General features: G+C 44.7%; 3 protein-coding genes and 1 long non-coding RNA gene across 4 annotated transcripts in view; 3 read left to right on the top strand and 1 right to left on the bottom strand.

The window, feature by feature from the left end:
* Positions 1 to 168: 168 nt before the first annotated feature.
* Positions 169 to 20,465, bottom strand: RETREG3 (reticulophagy regulator family member 3). Its single transcript, XM_077779201.1, has 9 exons — positions 20,133 to 20,465; positions 7,986 to 8,092; positions 6,225 to 6,255; positions 5,150 to 5,276; positions 4,409 to 4,493; positions 3,466 to 3,603; positions 2,396 to 2,478; positions 1,641 to 1,773; positions 169 to 1,230 (listed from the first exon to the last, which is right to left on the bottom strand). Exons 1-9 carry the CDS (start codon positions 20,369 to 20,371, stop codon positions 773 to 775), a joined length of 1,401 nt encoding a protein of 466 aa, XP_077635327.1. The 5' UTR covers positions 20,372 to 20,465; the 3' UTR covers positions 169 to 772.
* Positions 1,782 to 3,187, top strand: LOC144244020 (uncharacterized). Its single transcript, XR_013338817.1, has 3 exons — positions 1,782 to 1,825; positions 2,062 to 2,647; positions 3,128 to 3,187. It is a non-coding gene; the product is annotated as an uncharacterized LOC144244020 (long non-coding RNA).
* A 189-nt stretch (positions 20,466 to 20,654) lies between the features above and the next one.
* Positions 20,655 to 26,938, top strand: part of TUBG1 (tubulin gamma 1) — a 41,476-nt gene continuing 35,192 nt past the window's right edge. The window contains exons 1-6 of the mRNA XM_077779364.1: positions 20,655 to 20,812; positions 21,108 to 21,220; positions 21,449 to 21,616; positions 22,591 to 22,659; positions 22,936 to 23,015; positions 23,461 to 23,587. Of these exons, the coding sequence (XP_077635490.1) occupies positions 20,764 to 20,812; positions 21,108 to 21,220; positions 21,449 to 21,616; positions 22,591 to 22,659; positions 22,936 to 23,015; positions 23,461 to 23,587 (606 nt within the window). The 5' untranslated portion in view covers positions 20,655 to 20,763. The remainder of the gene's footprint in view (positions 20,813 to 21,107; positions 21,221 to 21,448; positions 21,617 to 22,590; positions 22,660 to 22,935; positions 23,016 to 23,460; positions 23,588 to 26,938) is intronic.
* LOC144244122 (tubulin gamma-1 chain-like) lies at positions 23,818 to 24,479 on the top strand. Its single transcript, XM_077779367.1, has 2 exons — positions 23,818 to 23,889; positions 24,078 to 24,479. Exons 1-2 carry the CDS (start codon positions 23,860 to 23,862, stop codon positions 24,273 to 24,275), a joined length of 228 nt encoding a protein of 75 aa, XP_077635493.1. The 5' UTR covers positions 23,818 to 23,859; the 3' UTR covers positions 24,276 to 24,479.

Below are 26,938 nucleotides of genomic sequence, written 5' to 3'. Positions count from 1 at the left end.
GGAACATGGAAATGGATATGGTATGGTATTGCTTTGCTCATTGCTCAGGCTGATGGTCAGGAGCCAGGGGTTAGCAGCACCAAAAATAACCAGGCAGCTTCAGAATATTTAGTGAGACCGTAAGATATAGAGGCACCCGCCCTCTCAGCCAGCTGACCCCACAGCCCNCCCTTCCCACATCGTGTTCACATTAAACTTCACAAGCACTACATTGGAGCACTGGAGGTTAGGCCTCAAAAAATGAGGATGGGCTGGGGTAGAGGGAGCAGGCCTGCTCTGCAGAACCAAAAAACTTGCTTAGAAAAAGACAAATCAAATCATGGCTTAGCAAGAGGATGATGGCAAAATAACTCTTCCAGCTGCTGCCTGACTTGGAGCTCCAGGGAGGAGATGAAGGGAGGAAGGAAGAAAAAGGTGGCTTCTATCACTGAGGGCCCCTGAGCACCCATACCTAGAAGCAAACAGCAGCACCCCCTTGAAGGGGAACCAATACCCCTGATTACTTTGTTCCCCAAAAGTACCATTCTGATGAAGAGAAGCCTCCCTTGGGGGAGCACTCTCACTGCAGTGATTGAGCTCAGAAATGGGCGTCCAGCTGGTAGCAGGGGAGTGAGTATCCTCTCTCGGCAGGCCTGAGCTTCAGCCAGGCCATCAAGCATACATACAGAATTCAGTGGATGGGACCTGGGTTCTTCCCTTGCCCCTTCACCTTAAGTGGGATAGGGAGAAAAAAAAGCCTAAACCACAGTGACCCCCAAAAGGAGTCTCTGCCTCAGTGGCTCCTGGAACTGGCAGGGTCCAGCTGATTCAGCTCCGACTGGTCCAGAAGTTCAAAGTCATCCCCCTCAGCATCAGTGTCCAGGTCTGAACTAGGGGCCCGGAGGAAGCCTCTCGTTGCTCTCCGGGGAGGTGGGCCAGAAGGGCCTGGCTGGGAGGCCCCTGACAGGGCCAGGTGGATCATGCCCTGGGAGACCAGGCTGGCCAGGTTGCTGGTGAGGTTGGACCCTGCAGGCAGGGCACCAAGCAGGAGCTCTGGCAGTACTGCCTCGTCCTGGCTGGCAGGAGGGTTCTGGAGCTCCTGAGCTCCTGGTGGGGACCGGTACATCAAGCTGGGCATCCCAATGCTGGTATCGTCCTCATCATCCAGGCCAGCAGGATCCACATTAATGGAAGGGAAGTCTGGAAGGTCTCTGGCAAAGGATTCTTCTGGATCACTGTGACCATCTAGGTCTGGGAGAATAGAGGGGTGTATGAGACACGGTAACAGCCTGGCACTCCTGTGCCCCAGCCCCACAAAGTCAGCCCCATGTAACCAGATTTTTCTACCCTGAATTTCTCAGGGTGAAGCAAAACTTGTGGCATTGGTCGGCCTTTCCCCTCCACTTACAGACTGCTATGATCTCTAGTGACCAAAGAACTCCCCCTCCTCCACCATGCTCCATATGAGCTTAGAAATCTGAGGCTATTAGGGAGGATTTCAAGGAGAGCAGCAGAACCATCCTGGCTGCAGCCATATCCCAAAGCTGTTCTGCCACCTGATCCACACCTCAGAGAGGAGGGGCCAGGATCCCCTTCTGCTGAGGGAAGCTGAGCGGCAACAGTCAGAATTATTATCAACTTGGGTCCAAGGTTCCCCTCACCTTCAGAGCCTTCTGTTAGAGGTGTCTGGCCCCGTGAAAGATTGAATGTGCCATTGTCTGTACAGGAAACCTCAGCATCCGAGTGCTCGGAGTCTGTGATGGCCAATTCCCTGGCAACAGTAGAATCATCCAGCTTAGGAAAGAAAAGACCAACAAGCCTGAAGAGAGAATGCCATTAGGAACAGGTGAAGTTCCCCAGTTATAGCTCTACTAATTGGCTAGCCCTAAAGGCTACCCTAAAGCCAGCAGTGCAATCAGGCACAACAGGGACTTCAGTCACTCTCTTGACCCCTTTTAGGCTGCTCCCCCAAGGATATCACCCTTATTTATTAATCTTGAGCATAAGAAGGAAAGTAATGTGGGAAGTCAACCAGCCACTTACTCTGAAGCAAATAACTGATCCAGAGATTACTTTTCACAGGTGGCCAGGAAGATACATTGCCCAATACAAGGTGGGCTGGGCTGTTTAAAAGACGATCACGCCAGTTCCAGAAGTTCTGCCATGATGGTAGGGGTTAAAAGGAGACATGGAAGAGGGTGTGCTGGTCACCAGGCACAAACTAAGATCTATGCACACAGTCCCAATAGAATACTAACTTCTCTCCTCACTGCTCTTTGGGGCAAGGGGAGGGAGGGGGCTTGGAGCACCCATAACGAGCTTGAAAACCTAGTCACTGCCTAAACACGAGGTGCCATACAGTTAAAGGGAGCTAAAAGAAAACTGGTCAGAGGTGCACCTTCCACACCCAAGATACCTGAGGACAGAAAGCAGCAAGCTCCTCTTCGCTGTCACTGTGGTTGTCCATTGCACGCTCTGGGTGTAGAGCTCTGCGGCGCACTATGTGAAAAGAGCAGAGGGCTTTGATGCCTTCCCATAAGGGGAAACCCCCACCCGCCCAGGACTTCAAAGGTATAAAATCAGAACAGAATAGAATGAACTCTCTGAATATGGCCTGAGGCCCCCATAACAAAGCCTGAAGGTGGAGCTGCTGAGCCTAAGTGACAAGGTAAGCTGATAACATGAGAGAGAAAGACTCTCTTCCAACACCTCTCCTCCACCAGCCCCTCCACAGTTTTGTTCTGATCAGATGATCAACAAGTAGCAGGATCAGCTAGGGGCAGACAGGACCACAAGGTGGAAAGTGAATGCTATCACAGGGCAAAGGGAGATGCTCCACTTTGGTTAAATTAGGCTTTTGAGGACTGATACTATTCAGCCGCTGTACCAGGGACTTGGGCCTTGATGACTGTTTGTGCAGGGCTCTTGGAATGCTAGGACTGAATGAAACATCCAATCTGACCAGCCCCCAGGAGGGAGGAAGAAGTTCACACAACTGTCATTCATGTGTTAGAGTGTCCCAGGCTAGCAGAGTTCTGGCTTCTCAGGCAGTATGAATCGCTTTTGGAAAGCAGCTTTCAATAGTAAAAAGAGGCCTGGCTTAGAAGTTGCCATTTACTAACTGTGAAGTTCAATTTCTTTTCTCAAGGTTGTCAAGGTTAAATAAGATGATGTATGCAGAGCTGCCAGCACAATGCTTGGACACGTGAAAAGTACTTATAAAAAGCAGCAAACACTAGAGAAATCTTCACTGTCTTTTATGCAATTTGGGAGAGCTTTCCCTGGATTTGTTTAAAATGGGACTGTCTAGAATTCTAAGTGGGAAAATTGGTAAGCCTGCACAGATTTCCCTGGAATAAAATATCACTTTTACCTACCTCCCCCTCCCAACAACACCTCACTCACTTCAACTTCTGAGGACCCACGGGTTTCTCCTTCTCGTCCCCATATTGCCCAAGCAGAAAGAAGCCTCCCTTTGATACTTACATTGTCTCTCTCTCTGCTTGGACATCATGTAGCCACGGACACTGAAATCTAGCCGCTGCAGAGCTGGCTTCAGCCGTACATACACTCGATCCCACAGTCGGTGGTACACAGCAAGGGGCCACATCATGACAGTGACAACTGAGAGGAGTGGGAAACAGAAGCAAAGTGGAAAAGGGGGTGTACGAAACAGTCCTCACTGTCCCTTTGTTACTGTGCCCTCTGGACACTCAGCGGGAAATTGTTCTGCTTAATCCTGCTGGTCATCCATCTTTACTAGTGTCCCTACTACATGAGAGGGTTTGGAGGGCAGAGACTTCCGCGGCCACCTACATGGCTGCGCACGGCAGAGTGTGCTGCCGAAACATCGAGAACAGAACCAGACAATGTGGTCATGTGCATACAGGTGTTGCTGAGCCATACAAAAGGCTAGCTGGTAACAATGCCTCAGAAACTAGACAATCATGTGAGCTGCTGGCCACAACCATAACTACTCAGTTCTTCCAGCCCCAAGCAAGAGTTCAGGCCAACAGGAAGTAACTAAATTTAAAAAACTGTGCTCCAGAAGAAAAAAAAAAGTGTTCCAGAATAAGCAGAATCTAGTAGAGAAACCCTTAAGAATTATGTTCTGCTATTACACAATATTGACTAAAAATTTCCTCCTACATAGGGATAGAGAGTCCTTAGTAGTTGGTAATACAACATATGTTAGTGGACACTCATTGATTTCTAAAGCTGACTTACTTAGAAAAGGGCTTTATGTGTGGGGAGCGTGTTATGTATAAGAAGAAAGAAATTTTCATGACACCAAACAGGTTATGAAAATATCAAAAGATCATTTCCTGGAGAACCAAAATATAAAATCCTCTTCCTAGACCCAGAGTTAGCTGTGACTGAAAAAGCCAGGGGCAGGGTAAGCTCAGGAGGAGGCATGTGCCATACTTACGTATTAAGTAGGACAGCAGGAGTCCAGGGATGTAGCGGCCCAAAACAGCCAAAAAAGTCAGTATCCCACAGCTCAGCAAGCAGAACTGGAGGAGTCAGGAAACAGTATTGAGTTTCTGTTACGTGGAAGGAGACTGAGGTGGGGACAGGATAGGTGGAGATGCGACTGAAATGATTTTTTATGACCTATGAGTGGGCATGTCAGAACCACAGCTGTGTCTAGCCACTGGTGCATCCCATAGTGAGTGTGTTTGGGATGGAAATGAGGATGTCCATTCTAGTCAAACTCCTTTTCCGTGGCTAACCCAACAGGGCTGCACCTTTCTTGCTGGGAAATTGGTCTGCATGTGCTTAGCCAAAAATTCTCTCTGAAAGCAAGTATTGGTGGTGGGGTTTTTTATTAAATCAAAAAAAAAAAAGGTAAAAAATTAAAAAACCCAACAACCTACCACATGTTTACTATGACACAAAATGCACACAAGCAAGCTTTCTTTGCCATCTTGGGGCTCAATCTAAGGAAGATGGCTCAATCTAAGAGACAAGCACCCAAAGAAGGAATCATCAAGCTCTTCCCTCAGTCCTAGTGGCTGGTCAGAAGCCCTTTCCTACATCTTCCCTTTGTCTCCACAATCATCAGGGTCTTTCCTCTCTTGAATGAGGATATGCCATCACAGGACTGTCTCAGTTTAGCACAAACTGAACTGAGAAGCCAGAAATGAAAGTGAAATGGGAAGAGTCTTACCTTGCCTGGGTTTTGCTTTTTGAAAAGCAAAAGATTCCTTATGAAAATGGTCCCACTAACCCAGACTTCAGCTACATGGTGGCAGAGCTCGGGCACGCTGAGCAACCGAGGGTGCACAAAGCCCCAGCTATAGGAGAGAGAAGGAGGAGCTATGAAAGGAGGGTGTTGAGGGATCCCGCCCCCCCTTGCTGTGTAGGCAGCCAACGCTTCTAGGTTTCAACTGGAGCTGGGGAGTGGCTAGTCCTAGGTGCTCTGGAGGTGAAGCGGGACTTTCTTCTTGTCTCACCAGGTTGAAACTTGAATTTAGAGACTAGGAGGGCACACTTGTTCTGACAACTCCACCCTGTGAGCAAGTGGCCCAATACACGTGTATAAACCTGCCACCAGCTCCAAGGCCCTTTGTGCTTAGAAACATCTTCCCTGCACTCAGACCATTGCAATTCACTGTGACTGCAATTCAGGGATAAGAGTAAAGCACAATCTGACACTGCTGCTGCCAAGGGGGTGGGGTAGGGGGGGCAATGGTACATGGATCCTTCAGAGAGAAAATAAATAAAGCAAAAGCAAAATAAACCACAGCAGAAGAAATTCCTTGGATCAAACATATGGGATGAATGAACTGAGAAATGAAAGCAGGAGCTTTAAGACAGAAGAGGAATCTTTGGCTTGCTGATGCCAAGAACCAATGTGTTTTCTGACCAGGAAACTTTAAAAAGCCAGAGGTCACAGAAAACACTAAATGACCTGGTATAAAAGCCAGGGGACAAATGAAGTAAGTTGCCCCAAAGTTTTCACAGTAGGGGTTAAAAAACGCAGCTAATTCCCTGGCATGTCAGATTACGGGGCACTATGATGCTTCTTTTTCAGAAACTTTTCTTATTAATAGCAGAAGACACTAGCCATCTCAACATATTGCTCCCTGAATTTTAGATTTGTTAAAATGATTATGTGGAACAGACTAGGTTCTCAGCTTATACTCTGTATTTATAACATGGGGTTAACAACATGGAACCAGAATATTACAACAAGAGAATCAATCAGAGTAACAAAAAGGGATTTAATTAGTGTTCCATACCTCTCATTGTCTAATGCGTCGGGTCTTGGCACTACAATATTAAAACAAACACCAGCATTAGTTGGTAGGGAAAACTAAACATAAAAATGTTAGGCTGTTGGTCTGACAGCTCAAGTTTTAATAGGTTTGGAGAAAAGAAAATAGTAATAGCCAATAAAAAAGGAGACACTATGTTACACTGACAGAGTTAGGGAACTGCAGACATGGGGATGATGGCTGATGCCTGCTCATTTCTCCAGTGGGTGGGTAAGGGGATCCAGATGGAGCATCAGGACCCCTTCTACTTTCTACAACTGAGAACCAAGGTGCACATGAAAAATGACCCACCCCTACCCCTCATGCGTTTCTTGGTTGCTCATACACAACAAGGTGCACCAGGCTACTGGGGCAGGTTATCTCTACTCCAACCCTAAAAATCTGTCTTTTCTCTTTAAAAAGAGACCTATTAACTATAGTGAATGACATCAAGTCTTTTGACATTCATGAGCCGTAAGACAGTCTCTGCAAAACAGGATGGGAATGTATTTAAAAACTGTATACTTTGGTGTAAATATCCTGCCAACACTTCAAAATTAACATGTCCAAATCCTACATCAATTTTCTTCGCTTTAACCCCCACCCAGACTGACTCCCCTGTCTGTTGCTACTGTATCTGCCAATTGTAACACTATTCTCCTCCTCTCCTACCTCTGAACTCCCGCGGCTGGCTTTCATCCCTTATTCTTCTAACCCCCGATTTATCAGTCTTAAAGTGTCTTCCTACTTCCCAGCTCTTGAAGCCATCCATCATTTGTTTCCATGAATACTTCTCTGGCTACTTCTCACACATACTGCCATAGTTTCCTATCAAGTCTCTCTCCTTCCTCTTTTTCTCCTTCTATGTGATCCTGCAAAATGTTATCAAATTAAGCTTTAATGTCACTCAGCATATAAGCTCTAATAAAACAATGTTCAATGACCACCCACTAGCTATGGGATAAAGTCTAACCTTCTAGGCCTAACTCAAAAGCCTTGAAAAATCTAATCCCATATTTTCAGTTTTATTTCCTAGTCCTCCTTTCAATGACCTCTTCATTCTGTGAAAGTGACCAATTCCCTGCTCTCAGAGATACTTTGCAGCTTCTGGCTTCTCAGACTAATCAAGCTACTGGTCCCTCTAGAAACACACTTTTGTCTTCAACTGTTCAAATCTCTTAATTCATTCAAGGTCTGAGCCAGGGCCAAAATATATAACAAACATACCGATCACATACTGCACTGTAACATATCTGGTACTGTGTTGTAACTGTCATTTCATTTGTCTTTTGTTTATGTATGTATAATCTTTGAGAAAAGGAACCACGTCTTAGAGTACTACATGTAAGTCACAATGCTTAGCTTACTACTTTACAAATAAACAAGTTAAAAGAAATCCCTGAGAGGCAAATTGATACTGCCTCAGTAAAAAATGTAGTATCCAAAGAGAATTTTTTTTCTTTAACTTGAGGACTACTTACTCCTCAGGCCAATTATGAAGGCTAGAACATCTCAGGTGGTGAGTACAGGTCTCCTGAGCTGACTAACAATGGGAAGCGTGAAGCACAGCTCCACTGAACTACAGAAGGGGCACCAGCCCTTCAAGTGTCTCCTAAAGCAAATAATTCAAGCATCAAAAGGCATTCCCAGTTCTATATATTCCCTCATCAACCCCCAAAACTAAAGGTAAAAATTAAAGGAAAGATCATTTCCAGTTCAGATTGTTCTAAATGCTATCAAACTCACCTTTTATTTCAGGCCAGATTTTGTTCTTCCATTGATCTATACACACAATGATCATTGAGCTGAACGCAAGTAAAAACACAAGACGCAGGGATGTCAGTGCAAAGAACCTATAGAGAAGGAAAAACAAGATTATTCAATTAAGCTTTCAGAAAGGACCATATGTATACTTTAGACTCTAGTAAATAGACTTAAGTCCTAGTTATACAGTTTGGGGAAATCACTTAAACTTTCTAAACATCAGCTATTTTACCTGTGGGGCAGAGATAATAATTTGCTTCAGTAAAGCCAGAGGACTAAGTCAAATTACCTCTTAAAGCCCCTTCCAACTTTCAAATATGTGATTCTATTAATTTCAGGGAGAAATTCTTTCCTAATAACAAATTATTACAAGGATGAAAGCAAATACCTTTCTACCAGATTAGACCCAAAGTTAGGGCAACAAACTGACAGAGATGTATTAAAAAGCATAGAATTCAATTAGATATCCTTTTACAGACAGAGGAACTGAGGCCCAAAAAAGTAAAATGATTTGGTCAAGGTCACACAGAAAGTTAGCAATGAAGCTACATCTCAAAAGCTAGTTCTCCAAATTAACACTAATACTTCTTAAACATTTCCCCCAAATTGAAGAGGGAACACTTCTGGATTGATTTTATGAGACCAACATTACTCTAATACCAAATCCAGACAAAGACACTACAAGAAAACTACAGACCAAGATCCCTTATGAATATAGATGCAAAAATCCTCAATAAAATACTAGCAAACTAAATTCAGCAGCATATTAAAAAGATTATATAACATAACCAATTCCTGAGATTTATTTCAGGAATACAAGGGTGGTTCTACAAACAAAAATCAAATAAACATAATATATTAATAGGATAAAGGAAAAGTTCATTCTTATTTGAAGGAATCAACAACAAATAGATATTTATGAAAAATCTGGGAAATCTGAACACCTACAGGACACCCAAAGATATTAAGGAACTGCTAATTTTTCAGATGTGATAATGTTACGAAAAATAGGTTTTTAAAGAGTCCCTGTTTTTTAAAGACACATACTAAAATATTTATGAACACAATGATGTGATGATATCTGCGATTTATGTCAAAATAATATAGCTGGGCAAGGAAAAGGGTGTGAAAGAAGATGAAACAAGATTGACCATGCGTTGATAAATGTTAACATTTCAAATCTTTCAAGGGTACTTGGGCAGTTCAGTCAGTTAAGCATCTGACTTCAGCTCAGGTCATGATCTCATGGCTCCTGAGTTTGAGCCCCACATCGGGCTCTGTACTGACAGCTTAGAGCCTGTAGCCTGCTTCGGATTCTGTGTCTCCATCTCTCTCTCTCTGCCTCTCCCCCGCTTGCACTCTGTCTCTCTCTCTCAAAAATAAACATTAAAAAATTTTTTTTAATCTTTCACAAAATATTTAATAAGAAACTAGTTCTTAGACTCTTTCTATACCCTAGCATAAGGCCTCTAAAGCAGTAGTTTTCAGTTTCTGTAGTCCAGTGCTGGGCCACAAACTGATCCTGCCAGTCTGTGAGGAAGTAAGTATAAAATTTAAAGTAAGCATTTAGACATTTTTATAGCAATTTGATCAAGTAATTTTGAATCTAAGAATACATTTGGGTTTGTATTTTCCATCACTTTTTTAAACTTAATTTTTCTTGTAACTGATTTGTATTGTACTTTACGAAAGTAATGATTTGCAACACATCAGGGAAAACACCACCACTAGCCCTTATCACAGATGGTTTGAGAAACCACTGTTCTAAGATCTAGAGGGAAGCTGAATGCATTAGAGAGGTGGTTCAGCAGGGCAGTAAGGCATGGCTTTTATAGTTAGACTGGCTGGAGTCTGATTCTCTGAACACCCACTCTTACTCACGTGACCTTGAATAAATAAGCTTAACTTCTTTAAGCCTTGGTTTCTTCATCTATATGTAGTGGTAACAATAACAAAACTTTCAGAATTGCTTGTAGGTTACAGAAACAACATACTTAACTGCCTATAAAAATATCATACTTGATCTTGCTACAAAGAAGAAAATACAAGGCACCAAATACATGCCTAACACATAGCTCTGTTCAATTTTACAACTTAGCAGTGTTATTAGCTATTATCACAACAACTGATCAAACAAGGGTAAGGATGACCAAGGTTTGGTTACAAACGACCTCTTTTCTTCTCAACTCAACTCAAGGCCTCATGACTTGACATAATCACAGAATACTAAGAGTATAATCCTTATATTTAAAGAAAAAAAGAGCTTGATCTTGTGTGTATTTAGAAATACATATACATACGCAGGGATTGGCAGAGGAACTTTTTGTCTCTAGACATTTTTGTACTTTTTTCAACACGTATGAATCCATGTTAATTTTTAAAACTATACAAAGAATGAAGGATGGGAGGAAATAAGAACTGAAAAATCCAGGCAACAATGATAACCCTATTCCAATTTTTCTACCCCACCACTTAAAGGACACTGTAATAATACAGGAGATTAAAGAATCAAAGCAGCTTAACAAAAATAAGCCTCTGGAGCTGTCCCAGGTCATTAATCTTTCCTCCAAAGCCAGTTCATCATCCCAACAAACAAGCAAACTTAACAAGGCCAAGGATAAGGGCTCTGGAGCTTCCTGCTCCCTGGTGCTGCTGCTCCTATATGCCAGCATAGGAGGAAATGGCATGACCATGGTTTCTTCAGAGTTCTTAAAAGGGTTCCCTGGGGAGGCAATTTTCAGACTGTCTGTAATCTCCACTTCCCAGATCATAATTACTAGCACAAATATAAATTGGGGTAGGGAAAGGATATTAAGCTCTCCTAAGAAAGGCTGGTTTTCCAAAAATGATGGCAGTAAAAATACTGTTTCTCCAAGACCTGAACTATTTTAGTAGCCTGCTGTAGTGTCCTCCTGTGCTTTAACTCAATCCAACAAACATGTACTGAATGCCCATTTTATGTGGAGGCCTTGAGGTAAGCAGCCCAGTTACAGGAAACAGTTAAGACATGGACCTTACTCCCAAGTGTATTTATGTGTCTATGTGTGTTTGTAATATGACAAGATAACAATAATAGAAAAGAGAACATTTAGGCTGGGATTTAAAAAGTAATTGGTAAGAGGGTGCATGGGGGGCTAGTCAGTTAAGCATCTGACTTCTGTTCAGGTCATAATCTCATGCTGGTGAGTTTGAGCCCTGCTTCAGGCTCTGTGCTGACAGCTCAGAGCCTGGAGCCTGCTTCTGATTCTATCTCCCTCTCTCTCTGCCCCTCCTCAGCTCATCCTCTGTCTCTCTCTCTCTCAAATATAAATAAACATTAAAAAAGATTTTTTAAGATAATTGCTAAGAATGGGGTGTCTGGCTGGCTCACTTGGTAGAGTGTGACTCTTGATCTAGGGCTGTGGGTCAGAGCCCCACCCTGGGTGTAGAGATGACTTAAAAAATAAAATACTTAAAGAAAAAAAATAAGTGGTGTGAAAACAGGACAAAAGGATATGGGGAAGGAGAGGACATTCAGGTAAGGAGAACAGCTAGCTGGCATGACATACTTAAGGAACAAGCAGTTTCATATAACTGAAACATACAGAACACAAGGAAAGGATGAATATGGGGAGAGAGGCAGAAGTCAGATGATGAAAAGTCTTTAATGATGTCATCAGTATGATGACAAGCATACTGATTTTCTCCTGTAGATAATGGTGAAATAGTAAAAAGTTTTATAAAGGGTATATTTTGGCAGGCATGAAGGCTAAAACTGAATATCTTTCCCCCCCTTAATTTTTTAATGTTTATTTATGAGCACAAGAGGGGGGGAGGTGAGGCAGAAAGAGAAAGGGAGAGAGAATCCCAAGCAAGCTCTGCACTGTCAGTGCAGAGCCCATGAGAACACAACCTGAGCCCACATCAAGAATTAGATGCTTAACCAACTAAGCCACCCAGGCACCCCAAATATCTTCTTCGACAAGATTAATCCTAACCCATAAATTAATTTTAGGACCAGATTTATCTTTTTCTTCAACAAGCCAATGTAGGAAAACTCAGAAAAGTTTTTCCCTATGGCATAAGTAAAATAACCTTTCTTGAGAAAATAGTTTCTTCCACATAGGTAAAAACTTAAGTAATACGAAAGATCACCTCAATATACCACAGTTGACCCTTCCAAGGTAACTAGACAATTCTCTTAGAAATCTGATCATCAAACATAAAATATGGGTAAGTGTGTGCTTCTTTCCTTCCAGGCCTCAGTACTAAATCCCTACACAAAAAAGGAATATCAATCTCAGATTAGTGTGTTTTGTTTGAAAAGAGTTCAGAAAAGAGTAAGACATGGACCATGTGAAGAGGTCACATTAATGCTTGTCATTTTACAGATGTAACCTGGAAACATACTTGTAAGAAAACACTGCAACTATGTGCAAAGACAAAACATAATTGAACAAAGTATTTTTGAGATCGGTACAGGTAAAGGATGGATGAAAAATAAGGATGACTCTCCTGGATTAGTTTAGTCCTGCAATATCTATTCATTCAGGCCAAAACTTTCACATGCACACGTACAACAGCGTATATCATGTGAAACACTTTTTAGCAACTATAATCAGCATGAGAACTTCCCCACTTAGCAAAAACAACTGCAAATGAAGTCAACTCTGAATACTCACATGTGAATTATTCAATTTGGGGACTGCCCAAAGCCCCATTACTCCTTTTATCCACTGTGGATTAATAATCTATTCTTTCTTAATGATGTATTTTTTTCTTCATAAAGGCAACCATGTTTATTGGAGAAAGTTTAGAAAATGTGATAATTATAGAAGAAATGAAAAATGAGGGGCTCCTGGGTGACTCCACTGGCTAAGTGTCCAACTTTGGCTCAGGTCATGGTCTGACAGCTAGTGAATTTGAGCCCTATGACAGGCTCTGTGCTGACAGCTCAGAGCTTGGAGCCTGCTTCAGACTCTTGTCTCTGGCTCTCTGCCCCTCCCCCACTCATGCTGCATGCTGTCTCTCTCTCTCTCTCTCTTTCTCTCTCTCAAAAAATAAATAAATGGGTACCTGGGTGTCTCAGCCGGTTTAAGCATCTGATTTCGGCTCAGGTCATGATCTTACAGTTCGTGGGTTCACGGCCCACATCAGGCTCTGTGCTGACAGCTCAGAGCCTGGAACCTGCTTCGGATTCTGTGTTTCCCTCTCTCTCTGCTTGTGCTCTGTCTGTCTCTCTCAAAAATAACAAATGTTAAAAAAAAATTTTTAATAAACATTTACACACACACACACACACAATGAGGTTAGTGTACCATCTATGAAACAGACTTACCAAAAAAAAAAAAAAAAATTCTTGAACCTGAATCTGATCAACCCTCTAGATCCAACTACCAATTTACAGGAAATACAGAGCAGAAGGGGACATGCATAGGGATACAATAAGTAAAATCCAGTCTACTGGCTGCTTCTTTTTTACAGAGGAAAAAAGACTGAAAGAGAATGAAGAGTAAAAGAGATGTAAAAAACAGATCAGTCACAATATGTGGACTTCATATGGATCCTAACCCAGTTTAAAAAAATATATATTTAATCGTTTTCTTTCTTTTTTTTTTAAGTTCAAGCCCCGATATGATCACACAATGTGGGGCTTGAACTCACCACCCTGAAATCAAGAGTCACATGCCCTACGGACTGAGCCAGACAAGTGCTCCAAAACACAAATAACATTTGAAAAAATTGGAAATTTGAACATTAACTAAAATCATTAACCTTTTACATATGATAATGGCATTGGTATTTTTTAAAGTATTTTTCAGAGATTTACATTCTGAAATACTTAGACATTACATTGTAAGACACCTGGGATTGCCTCAAAATAATAAAGGAAGAGGTGAAAAAGAACTGAGGTACAAAAGACACAAAACTGGCCATGAACTGAAAAAATTTAAAACCGGGGCATCTGGGTGGCTCAGTTGGTTAAACGTCCGACTTCGGCTCAGGTCATGATCTCATCATTTGTGAGTTCGAACCTCGCATCAGAGTCTGTTGCTGACAGCTCAGAGTCTGGAGCCTACTTCAGATTCTGTGTCTCCCTCTCTCTCTGGCCCTCCTCTGCCCAGGAGCATGCACGTGCTCCCTCTCAAAAATAAATAAACATTAAAAAGAAATTTAAAAAAAAAAGAAAAATTTTAAAACTGAGTAGGTGGTGGTACATAATATTATTCTATCTACTTATGCATATGTTTAACATTTTCCATAACAAAAAGTTTTTTTAAATGATCCATTATCCACATACATGCTCTAAAATGTGAAGAGGTTATTTTCTTCCATTTATTTTTTTTAATTTTAATTAAATGTTTATTTACTTTTGAGAGAGAGAGAGAGAAGCAGAGTATGAGTGGGGAAGGGGCAGACAGGGAGACACAGAATCTGAAGCAAGCTCCAGGCTCCAAGCTGTCAGCACAAAGCCGGATGCAGGGCTCAAACTTGTGAACTATGAGATCATGACCGGAGCTGAAATTGGACACCTAACCAACTGAGCTACCAGGCGCCCCTATTTTCTTCTATTTAAAAACATATTCACATATAAAAACTCCATGGAAATACATGTCATATCTGGTTTAAAAACCTTCTTCATTTAATAATAGATTAGCTTTCCTGTATTACCAGAACAACATCAAAAATGATTATATCATACATACATATAATTAGTCTATTAAATCTTTCTCTAATTGAACTAATGTCTCCGGTTTTTGATATAAAAAAGTAAAACTGAACTATGTATCATTGAGTATGTATCTTTGTCCTTATTTCCATTAACACTTTTAGTGGACTTATTGGGTCAAAAGGCATTTACTTAAATTTTTATTTTAAGTTTCTTTTTCTAAGCTTATTTAGTTTTTAGTGAGTGAGAGAGAAAGAGAGAGCGCATGCGTGCAACAGAGCATGAATGGGGGAGGGGCAGAAAGAAAGGAAGAGAGAGGATCCCAAGCAGACTCCATACTGTCAGGGCAGAGCCCAACGTGGGGCTCGATCTTATGAACCATGGGATCATGACCTGAGCCGAAATCAAGAGTTGGACTGTCAACTGACTGAGCCACCCAGGTATCCCGTGACTTTTTTTTAATAACAGAGTTACTGAGATACAGTTTGCATACCATAAAATTCACCCTTTTAAATTGTCTAATTCAATGGTTTTTAATATATTCATAGAGTTGTGTCATTATCACCACTATCTAATTTAGAACAATTTCATCAACCCAAGAGGAAACCCATATCTGTTAGCAATCATTCTCCATTTTCCCCTAGTTCCTGAAAAAACATTAACTTTTTTTTTGAGAAAGAGAAAGTGCATACACACACAAACAGGGGAAGGGCAGAGGGAGAGAGGCAGAGAGGCAGAGGCAGAGAGGGAAACAGGGAGAGAGAGAGGGAGAGAGGGAAGGGGGGGAGAGGGAGAGAGAGAGAGAGAGAGAGAGAGAGAGAGAGAGAGAGAGAGAGAAAGAGAGAATCCCAAGCATGCTCCACACTCAGCACACACGCAGAACTGGATCCCATGACCCTAGGATCATGACCTGAGCCAAAAGCAAGAGTGAGACACCCAACTGATTGAGTTGGCATCCCAAAGATATTAACTTTTTTTTAAGTTTACTTTGAGAGAGAGAGAAAAAATAAGTGAGGGAGGGGCAGAGAGAGGGGAAGAGAGACTCCCAAGCAGAGCCTCACAAGGGGCTCAAACTCGAAGCCAAGAGATCATGACTTGAGCCAAAATCAAGAGTTGAACACTTAACTGACTGAGCTACCCCAGGGCTCCGAAGATACTGACTTTTTAAGTGTCCTTTTTTTATTTATACCAATTTTTACATATTTTCCCCAGAATTAAATACTACCATTAAAAAAAACCCCACAGCAATAAGCAGAAATTAGTAACTCACTACCATTTATATTCAAATTTTTTATTACTAACAAGTGTGAAATGCTATATATCCATTGACTCATTATTTACTGCTTTTTTTTCTTTTGTAAACTTTCACCCCCTTTATTAGGGCTTAAAATCCGATGATCTCTCTGAATAAAAAAATATTCCTTGGAAAAACAACCTGGTTTCCAGAAAAATCATGAGACATTCCCAAATCGAACAATTTTCTTTGAGGCTAATTATACCATGGGTCCTCATAATTAGTACAAGTAAATTAGAGTTTGCTATAATCGTAAAGAAAAAAAAAGAGCACATGTCTATCTTCAATCAAAGAAGATACTATTTCTGGGTTTCTTTGTTATTACAGAGTAGGCTGGTCTCACTGGCACTTCATCCTATAGGGACAAAAAGCCCATTATTGTACGGCACTTGTGGCCGTCTGGTTAATGAACCCATCACTGGTAAATCAGTATGAAAAAAAATTAACCCAAGCCACATAATGTAGTGATAGTTGTTGCTTACACAAAACCAGAAATGAAACCAGCTAGTTGCTAAACACCTACTTTATGTTAATGGACAGAAAGCACCCAACCTTAAAATTAGGACAGATAAAAACTAATGGCGAAAGACAGGCAAAACAGTAAGCCAAGGCATCCCTGGCAGTCTCCTTGGCTACCAAAAGTAACAAGAGCCCTCCAAAGACTAGCATTGAGAAGCATTTGCTTCTGATGTGTACATTTTTCTCACAGAACAAATGTCTCTACTGGGCTGTGCCTTCCATTCTCTGTTCCTCTATATTGTTTATCACTCTAATTTTAACCTTTTAAATCAGAATTGCTGTACACCTTTAATCACTCCTCATTTTTTTTTAATTTGGGTGTTTTTTTTGGGGGGGAGAACATCTTTATTTCTTTAATCGTGAAAACAACAGATTCCATAATATCCCCTAGAATATAGTATGGTTAATTCAGACAAATCATTGTAAAAGCAGATGTCAACAGGGAATCGGCCTGTGATTGCTCTAACTCAATACCCTTAATTGAAAGACTGTCTAGAATCCTAGAATGTTAAAGACTCTAAAAATCTGAAGTCATCCAGCCCTCCTTGAATCATGTGCCTCTTCAAAGAAGGGGGAAGACTTGGAATGCACACACATGGCCAGGGTTCTTTAGTGCTCCCTTATCTCCCAGGTCTGAGTTAAACCAACAGGTTACTTCAACCTGTTCTTTTCTGATCCCGTCAGGATACACTCATGTTGACTGCGATATTCTTCCCCCAAATCACTTATTTACAGGTGGTGCTGAGGCTAATGAAAACACAAGCTATTGGAAAGGAAGGCCTGACATTTGTTATTATCCTAAAGATAGTAACATATCAGTAACCAGAAACAATATAGGCTGAAAGATTTCTGATATAATCACCATAATTGCTCTGGGACCTGAAGAAAAAATAAAAAAGAATGAAAGCCCTGAAATATTACAGAGGCAAGGCATTTATATCTAGCTCCTTTTTACATTGCTGTTGTTTTTGTTTGTTTTTATTAAGATGTAAGAGGGCACCTTCACAAGTACAGGAAAACTTTGAGAATACAGAACACTGAAAATTAAGAGCTACTACCTACCTGAATTCTGGTGATTTTTTTGTACTCCTATCCAATCTTCTAATACCTCAAAATGTATAAAACACCACAGTTAATGATGTATCATTATTCAAAACAAATAAGGAAAAAATTTTTCAGAATTAATTTCTCTCTGACCTGAGCCAATGATCCTCTTACATTTGCTAACTATTTATAACGTCCGAGAACTAAACACTCTTCGACATTCCTAACTGAAATGTCAACATATGTTGACATGTACAACATGATGCTATCAGAATGTTAAGTCTAACTTTCATTTTGAACCTCAAATTGTCTTCCAAGGAAGCTCAGTTCCTAAAACGATACTATGAACTCTAATACCAAACTACCTTAGCCTCTGGGGGTTTAACACTGTCATTCTGCAGCCTTCAAAGGGATGAGTCCTCTCTCCATACAGTGCAAGAGTCTCAAGAGTCACACCTTCATTTTGCTGTAGCTCTTCTGTACCTACTTAGAGAGTGATGGGAATATAACAAGAGTAACCATGTTCTGGATACTCAGTAGGCAACCTAGCAGGAAATGCCAGAGACAAAGACCAATCACAACAACACTTTAGGAGACCAAGAGTTAAAAAAAAAAAAAAAAGCGGGGCGGTGGGGGCGGGGAAGCTGAGTGAGATTCTAAACATAGCATATTAGTAATACTGAAGCAAACATGGTTGGGGACCGTTCAAAGATGTGCCTCAATCACATAGGAGAGCAGCTCCCTATAAGTGCAGACCTCCACTCCACATTCTACTTCAAAAATCTCTCCCACAGGGCGCCTGGGGTGGTTCAGCAACTTCCCCTAAGGTCATGATTTCCTGGTTCATGAGGGGGAGCCTTGAGTCAAGCTCTGTGCTGACAGCTCACACCCTGGAGCCTGCTTCAGATTCTATGTCTCCCTCTCTCTCTCTGCCCCTCCCCACTCACGTTCAGTCTCCATCTCTCTCTCAAAAAATGAATAAACATTTAAAAAAAAATCTCTCAGGCAAGGGGCATATGGAAAGTCTCCTCCTCAAAAATAACAACATACTCGCTAGGGATTCATTTGTATGAATAAACTCTGAAGTTTTTATATATTAGCCAATCATACTTGGATACAAATTGGTTTACTAAGGGCCAATTCTTCACACACACACACCCCCCCCAGGAGTAAAATCTTAATGTAGGAAATGAAGTTTTGACTGAATGGTTTGGGGTTAGGGGTTGTGATGGGGGAGGTGGGGGAAAGGAAGAAAAGGTCATTTCGGAAAATGCTCCTGACTGAGGTGCTACTAAAGATTTCTGCCAAAAAAGAACAGAAGGGCAGTAGGAACCTGGGGACCAAAGAACCACAACCAAAAATAAATGAAGAATGCTGCATGAAAACTTTATCAAGTTTGCTAGAGACTCTGGAAGCAACTAATGCCAGAGACTGCTGTGACACCTTAAACCCGAGTGTCCTTCAAACTGTGAGAGGCTTAACTTACTAGCTGCACCCTGTGTCTTTCTGTCAACGAATGGGACATTGTTTTGCTCAAGTTCACTGAAAATCTTTCAGACAAAGGATAATAAATGTTTTGGTTTTAAAACCAAGGCTTTTAGGAAAATGTACTTTCAGCAAAAACATATTTTCTTTGGAAACACGTATTTTGTTCCATTTCGGGTTTATACAGAGTGGGTTTATTTCATTCAGCTCTAGAAGCCCCCCTATACTTCAGTTCCCTTGGGATTTGGTGAATAATCCTTTCCTAGTTATGCATAATTCTAAACTACGCTTAGCAGTCTTTTTGAAGACTTATGTCCTCTTGAGGTGACGACGAGGGAGAAGCAGCAGCTCCATTCTCGCACAGCACAACACACGGACTCATACAACATATTTATAGTCTCGCTTTTGCAGCTCAGGCAAACTCACGCTATTAGGCATCCTCAATCTCCTTGCCTATAAACCGTGCTAAGGATGTCTAATTCCTTGGAAAAGGGCGCCGTTGGGATCGTTAAGTGGCTTCGAAATGGATGAAACCTACCACTATTTCATAACTGTTCTTCAAAAGCTTATAATTTTCTTTCAAGTTGCAGCTTTGGAGGCTCTCATTGACGCTCAGACTTCATAAACTTCCTTGAGCAGGGAAAAGGATGCCTAACGTGCTAATTCACACCTCTCAAGCTTGTTTCCTTACCACACCTTTGGAAACCTTTGCAAGACCTCACGCCTCTACCCCAATATAACAACTACTAAAATCAAAGCTCTGGGGATGGGTCATCAAACCACACTTGAGCGGGCCAGAGACGGGAAGTGATGGCCTTAAGTGACACAGCTTTCCCTAGCCAAAATGAGGCGTCCTCGCTCGCTTCGAGGAGCTCAAGATGTTACCAGAAGCTCCTGCCAGATGTACGGGGCAAGGGTGCGGGATCAAGAAAAACAGGGAGGGTAACTGGAAAGCCTTGGGGAGAACTGCGATGCCAAAGCCTGCGGGAGGAATGGACTGGAAGGAGGTGAGGAAATATTAGGCAGGTACTGGAAGAAGCCAATGCAACGAAGAGAACAGGGGAGGCGAGAGGTAGAGCCCTAGAGAAACCTGACGAATTCGCGCCTGGGAGGGTCTCCGAGGGTCCAGTTCTCTCACCAGAAAGCCGCGTTCAGCCCCAGGCACCACAGGGCGCTCCTGGCGGGCCGCTCCCACACCAGGGCTGCCTGCACCCGGCTCAGCAGAGGCTCGTAAGGCCCCAGCACTTCCACCAGGGCCCGCTGCGCCGCCTCAACCTGCTGGTCTCGCTCCCAGGAGCCTGACATAGTGCGGCGACCACTCAAAGTAGGCCCCGAAGCTGGGCCTGGGGCCGCGGCCACCCCTTCTGCCTCCGCCATCTCCCCCCGGCAGCCACAACATCCGGGGCCGCGGCCCGTCGGTCACAATAAACACCGACTGCGCAGATGCGCGATTCCGCGGGAGAGGCCACGTCCCTCCATAGTGCGCCTGCGCACAAGCTCTAGCTCCCGTCCACCCAGAGAAGAGAACGCTGCGTCAAACTACGTCCCCAGCGCCGCGGCGCAGAGCCCGACCAGGAGCGGCACACGCGCAGTCGGCTTGACTGAAGCCAAAGGAATGAGGACCCGCCGTCGCCAGAACTCAGTTCTCATTGGAGCGGAGAAAGTTCGGGGGCGGAGCAGGTGGTTTGGCGCCTGCGTCGTGCAGCCAGCGGCTAGCGAGCCGCGGCTTGGCTGGCGGGAGCTGCTGCGGCACCGGTGCTGGAGGAACGATGCCGAGGGAAATCATCACCCTACAGTTGGGCCAGTGCGGCAATCAGAGTGAGCGAACCTCCGGCCCCTCCACTAGAAAGGTTCCTTAGATTCTATGGGATCTCGCTGCGGGATCCGGGACTCCATCCGCCCTTCCCAGAATCGTAGTTTTCCAAAGGCGGGACATGCCTGACCCAGTGTCCAGTTGCCCAACCCTGAGGGGCCCTCCCCTCCCTCTCGCTGGCATACAGCCCTTTCCTCTGACATGGGAGACTCCCGAGCGCTCAGTCCCCCAGCTCCTGCTTGGAATCTACCCAGACCCAGACGTCCTCTTTTCCGCCCGTCCGCCCCTCCCCCCCACCAGTTGGGTTCGAGTTCTGGAAACAGCTGTGCGCCGAGCATGGTATCAGCCCCGAGGGCATCGTGGAGGAGTTCGCCACCGAGGGCACTGACCGCAAGGACGTCTTTTTCTACCAGGTGCTCCCAGCGATTTTGCCAGCCTCCCACCCCTACCCCGACAGTGGCCCGGAGGCCTGAGGGAAAGGCAGTGGCTTGGAACCAGAAAACCCTCTGGGCAGAGGAGCCAGGGCGGCTGGCTTGAGGAGGGAGGGCAGGCAGGAGGCAGAGTTGGGAGGACCGAGGACTGGGCCTTAGCTGACTGGAACCCCCTCACCCCACCCCCTCCCGCCGGACTCCCCCTGACAGGCAGACGATGAGCACTACATCCCCAGGGCAGTGCTGCTGGACCTGGAGCCCCGGGTGATCCACTCCATCCTCAACTCCCCGTATGCGAAGCTCTACAACCCGGAGAACATCTACCTGTCAGAGCATGGAGGAGGCGCTGGCAACAACTGGGCCAGTGGGTTCTCGCAGGTCATTTGCTATTCCCTGGCAGGACCCACAACTCCCTTCCTGTGTGAGGGCAGGTGTATGACTCGCCAGAGAGAGAAGAAACCAGATCGAGGATGTAGGAGTAGTAGAGCGAGAGAGAGATGGCTGAGGGGAATTCTTTTTTCTAAGTCAACTATTTAACATGGTTAAGACTGCACTTGCTAGTGCTGTGTGTCAGGTCATACTAAGCGCTTTACATATAACTTACCAAACTGTCCCAACGACCCTAAAGTAGGTATTATAGGTTCACAGCCTCTTACCTCCTTTTCCAGATTCCAAAAACCTCTGAAACCAAAACATGATTTATAACGTACTTAGTAGCAAAATCAAATCTCAGGGCACCTGACTGGCTTAGTCAGTAGAGCATGTGGCTCTTGATCTTGGGGTTGTGAGTTCAAGCCACATGTTGGGGGTAGAGATTACTTAAAAATAAAATCTTAAAAAAAAAATCAGTGGAGACAAGACTGTTTTATAGTTTTTATCCAACTTGTCACTACTTGTATGTTTCATTGCAGAAATAGTAATATATTTGATTAGCACACATCAGGCACCCACTGCATCTTACTTAGCATACATCATACATACCATATTACCTTTCTAGAATCGGAAATATTTGAATCCCGAAACATAGCTAGCCCCAAGAATTTTAAATAAGGGACGAAGGAGTTGTATTACCTTCATTATACAAATGGGGAAACTGAGTAACCTGCCTAGAGTAACCTGCCCAGAGTCACTTAGTTAAATAAAACTAGACCTAATCCGTGAGTTCTAGCAGTGTGGATGTTGACTTCTGCCCATACCCACTGTGCTATGCTGCCTTTCAATGTGATAACAGGGCCACTGTGCTCCAAAAAAGGACTTTTATGTCCTATAAGGAGAATTCAGGTGGCTATTCTGAGGTTAGAGTCCTTGTCCCATGGTCCTGTCCCATTCTGACACTCCCCATGTGTGTACAGGGAGAGAAGATTCACGAGGATATTTTTGATATCATAGACCGGGAGGCAGATGGCAGCGACAGTCTAGAGGTGAGTGTCTTAGGAATGCTGATGGGAGCTGTCATTGGGAAGGCTTCACAACACCCTTTAGAAACCACCTGTTAAGTACAAGGCCTGCCCATGTACCCTTTGCACTGGACAGATGTCACTGGGCTTTGCTGGATACAAGGCAGAGTCTTCCTGAGCTGTGTATGTGGGGTAAGGGAAGTGGAGGAGAAGACTTGGAAAAATAGGAACCCAAGAAATTGTAAGATAGGTCCAGTTTGAAATCCAGTACCTAGACCCTGACTGCCCCTTCCCCTGTAGGGCTTCGTGCTGTGTCACTCCATTGCTGGGGGGACAGGCTCTGGCCTGGGCTCCTACCTCTTAGAACGACTGAATGACAGGTAAGTCTGTGTTTTGAGGGGCCGGGGTGGACTTGGTTTCCCAAGTAACTTGGAGGCCCTCCAGCTATGCCTTCCAATTTGCTGGAGCAATGAAAGGGCCCTTCTGTTAACTCCTGTAGTGAGAAAGGGAAGGTACAATAACCAAGAACCTGATCACACTCTGGGTGGTTGGATCCAGAGCCGAGAATCTAGGCCCGAGATGAAGAGATGAAGGTTCAAGGAGTTTGGCTAGTTTAGAGGTAGAACTCTATGTCCTAAGATTGTCTCTGCCATTCTCCCTTTGGAGCTGCAAACTTCGAAAAGTCAAGTCTTCCTTCCCTGCTGATCCTGTGTCCCACCCCAATTTCCCAATCTAGATTTCACTGCTTTCTGACTGTTGTTGTGAGCCGCATGTTTACCAAGCCTCCAGTCTCTTGCCCTGACCCTCTCCTCTCAACCCCACCAGGTACCCCAAGAAGCTGGTGCAGACCTACTCAGTGTTCCCCAACCAGGACGAGATGAGTGATGTGGTGGTCCAGCCCTACAACTCCCTGCTCACACTCAAGAGGCTGACCCAGAACGCAGACTGTGTGGTGTGTCCTGGATTCTGCCATTCTCCACTCCCACCCCCCCTGTCTATTTCATCATTTTCCTACATTTAAAAAGTCTATTTTGAGCTCTTCTGTGCTTCTGTCCTGTGCCACACTGCCTTTTGGATGGGTCTTTCTGGCCATGAAGATGAAGCACCAAGGAAATTAAGCTTCAGAGCCCAGATTCAGGCAAAGTTCCTATTCTTTCTGTCCTCATAAATCTGTCNTCAAGGAAGTCTCCCTACCTGCCTTCGGCCCACCGGGTCAGTGGGCTCATGATGGCCAACCACACCAGCATCTCCTCGGTGAGGCTTCGAGTTTGCGCCTATCTTCCCATACTGGCTTCCCTGGTTGGGCCTCACCTCTCCACATCCCTGCTGCCCCTGCTTCCAGCTCTCTTAATGTGCAGACTGCCCAGCCTTGGTTCCCTGGGTCTCTGGGCCATATTGTTACTCTGAGTTCTTTGTGACCCCTGCTTTCTGCACACACCAAGCTCTTCGAGCGGACCTGTCGCCAGTACGACAAGCTGCGGAAGCGGGAAGCCTTCCTGGAGCAGTTCCGCAAGGAGGACATCTTCAAGGAGAACTTCGATGAGCTGGACACGTCCAGGGAGGTTGTGCAGCAGCTCATCGACGAGTACCATGCAGCCACGCGGCCAGACTACATCTCCTGGGGCGCCCAGGAGCAGTGAGTCCCCCAGGACTGGGACCTCATCTGCCTTACTGGTTGGCCCAGGCCCCGCCTGACTGACCACCCGCTCAGAGCACAGATCAGGGACCTCACGCATCTCTTCCTCATAAACACACATGCATGTATTCTGTATTGGCCTGGGGACACACTTCTGTCTCCTCTGATGAGACTATTTATGTCAAATAAAGCACTGGACATGAATCAAGTTACTGGTCTCCTAAAGGCTTGTAGATGTGGGGAAGGGGGGCTCCTGTTCTTTCCCCTACTTCCAGCCTCTCCAGCTCTGAGCAAGTGCCTCTCCTCACTTTTCCTTCTCCTTTCTCATTTTGGAGAACATAAGTGTTGCCTACCCATGTGAGACATGCCTTCCCAGGGTAAAAAGGCCAACAGATATTACCTTACTCTCTGCTGACATTCTGGGTCTCAGGGCCCTCCCACCCTTCCTTGTATCAGGTGACCATTCTACCAGTTTCATGTTCCCACATCAGAGAGTCCTGTTAATCATCATAGCAAGCAGGCTTGCAGCCACCACCCGCACCGCCAGGCCCTGGGCAAGCAGGAGAGTTGATCCAAGTGCCTTTAATCTTGTAGTCACAGTATGCCAGAGAGCCAGTCCCAGAAAGCCACTGGGCTGGCAGCTGGAGTCTAGGACAATCAACTCCAGAGACCAAACTCAAAGCCTAGATGATAAGCAGGGCCCAGAGTGGGCCCATAGCTAAGGCTCCATAATTCTCCTCACAGGTGCTCTTCAGAGCCCTCCTGCTTCTTGTGGAAGAGTGCAGGGAGGTAATAAATATATAATGACCTAAATGCTCAGAATCAAAAGGGCAAAGCAGGTTGTCCCTAGATCATGGTGGATTGTTAGGGCCCCTCTTAAGCCTTTATGTGCCCCAAAGGTGAGGTTTGGGGAGCAACAGCAAACATGAATATGGACACATTACTTGTTCGATCCTCCGCATTATTTTGTTCAATCCTCATGACAATTCTATGAAGTGACAGATATTAGTATCGTTTTATAAATGGGGAAACTAAGACCAACCGTGGTTAATGTACCAAGTCACTCACCTGGTAAATGACAGTCGGAGTCAAATCCTGGCTTGACTGTCATCAGTATCCCCGACCATTGCATGTCCTGCCTTTTATGATATTTTGGGTTAGTGTAGAATCCCGTTTCTGAGGTCTTTTGGAGCCATTGGATGAGTGCGTGGCTGTCAGAGGATGTGAGGACTGTGAACACTTGTGCTGACAGGTGCAGTCTCTGCGTTGGAGGGACCGTCAACCTCAACTTGCTTCAGGTGAAGTGTCCCCATCACCCACGTCAGGGTAGCTGGGGACCTGTGCCTGCCTTACTACTGTCACCACCAGGATGCCTGGCCAAAGCCAGATGGCTAGCTCAGTGGATCAGAAGGATTAGGCCTGGCAGAGCTCAACACACAGGCGATGGACCAACCCAAGAAGGTGTCTGTGAGTCCCTACAGAGCCTGGAGATTACCCAGGATTGGTATGCTTAATCTGGGCAAATTAAGATTGTTTTCTTCTTGTTCATTGCTGGCCGGAGGACCTTTTCCTTCCATGGACCTACTTATCTTTAATAAAACTTTAACGTATGAACTGTGAGCAACATTTAGGCCAGACCCTTATGATCAAAAGGGATGGATGGGCAGAGAATGGGCCGTCAGAGGCTAGGCCCTGGGCTGCCTGATGGGTGGCAGGGAGACCATAAGCCTGTCACCACCACAGTCAAAGCATGAGCTTGTCACTTTCAGTTGCCAGGACTCTCCTGAGTCAGCCTGGTTGGTGTCAACCAGCTGCCTGTCGTCTGAGTTGAGAGGGTGACTTCAGGGAAAACCGGCGTGCACCTGGTGCCTTCTCGGCTCCACCTCTGGCCCCTGCACCAGTGGGCACCCTGCCTCGCTCCTCTCTCCCTTTACCACCCCTGCCCCTGATGACCAACCTTTCATCACCTGGGGTATCTATACGAGTGACTGGTGCTGAGTAGGAGTCATGCGCGCTGGCAGATGTGACAAGGCTGCTATATGTGAATGGTCGGCTGGACCCCTCCCGGCCACAAGCCCAGGGCCTGCCTTCCTTTGCCAGACCCAATTAAAGGCTGTGAGCCCCAGGGGGAGGAAACACCAGCTAGCCCAGAGTAGAAGTTTTCTGTCACTAACCTAAGGGGTAAATACTGTGTGCAGGGGGGCCTCCCTGGAAAGGAGAGCTGGATCTGTAAAGTTGCCTCCTTCTGACGGCTGAGTGCCAGGCACTAGGAGCACAGACACACACCTCAATGCCAGCTTCAAAGCCAGGCCCCTCCCCCAAGGCTATTTCCAGATCACCCATCACCCCACACCAACACAGCCCCTCCCGGTTCTTGGCCTGCGGCAAACCCCAAAGTATGTCAAGTAGAGGGCAGCGAGGAGGCCAGGTGGAAAGGGAGGAAAGCCTCTGGGAATCGGGGCAGCAGGTGGTGCTGGTGGTGAAAAATCCCTGTGGTCTGAGAGACGGCAAACCACAGAAGTAACGGTCCTGATGAGAGACAAGCTGCAGAAAAGTTGGAGAGAAAGAAGGCTCGTGCACAGAACGGGAATCTCTTTTTGACTAAACAAAATAAGAGAAAATCAGCCATTTCAAGGGAATAGTCCCAGAACCCCTGTGTGATGTGAC

This window comes from Crocuta crocuta, unplaced genomic scaffold (assembly GCF_008692635.1).
Source record: "Crocuta crocuta isolate KB4526 unplaced genomic scaffold, BGI_CrCroc_1.0 scaffold68, whole genome shotgun sequence".
NCBI classification, from domain to species: domain Eukaryota; kingdom Metazoa; phylum Chordata; class Mammalia; order Carnivora; family Hyaenidae; genus Crocuta; species Crocuta crocuta.
Note: the sequence above shows the minus strand (reverse complement) of the source record. Positions and strands in the feature narration are given on the sequence as shown.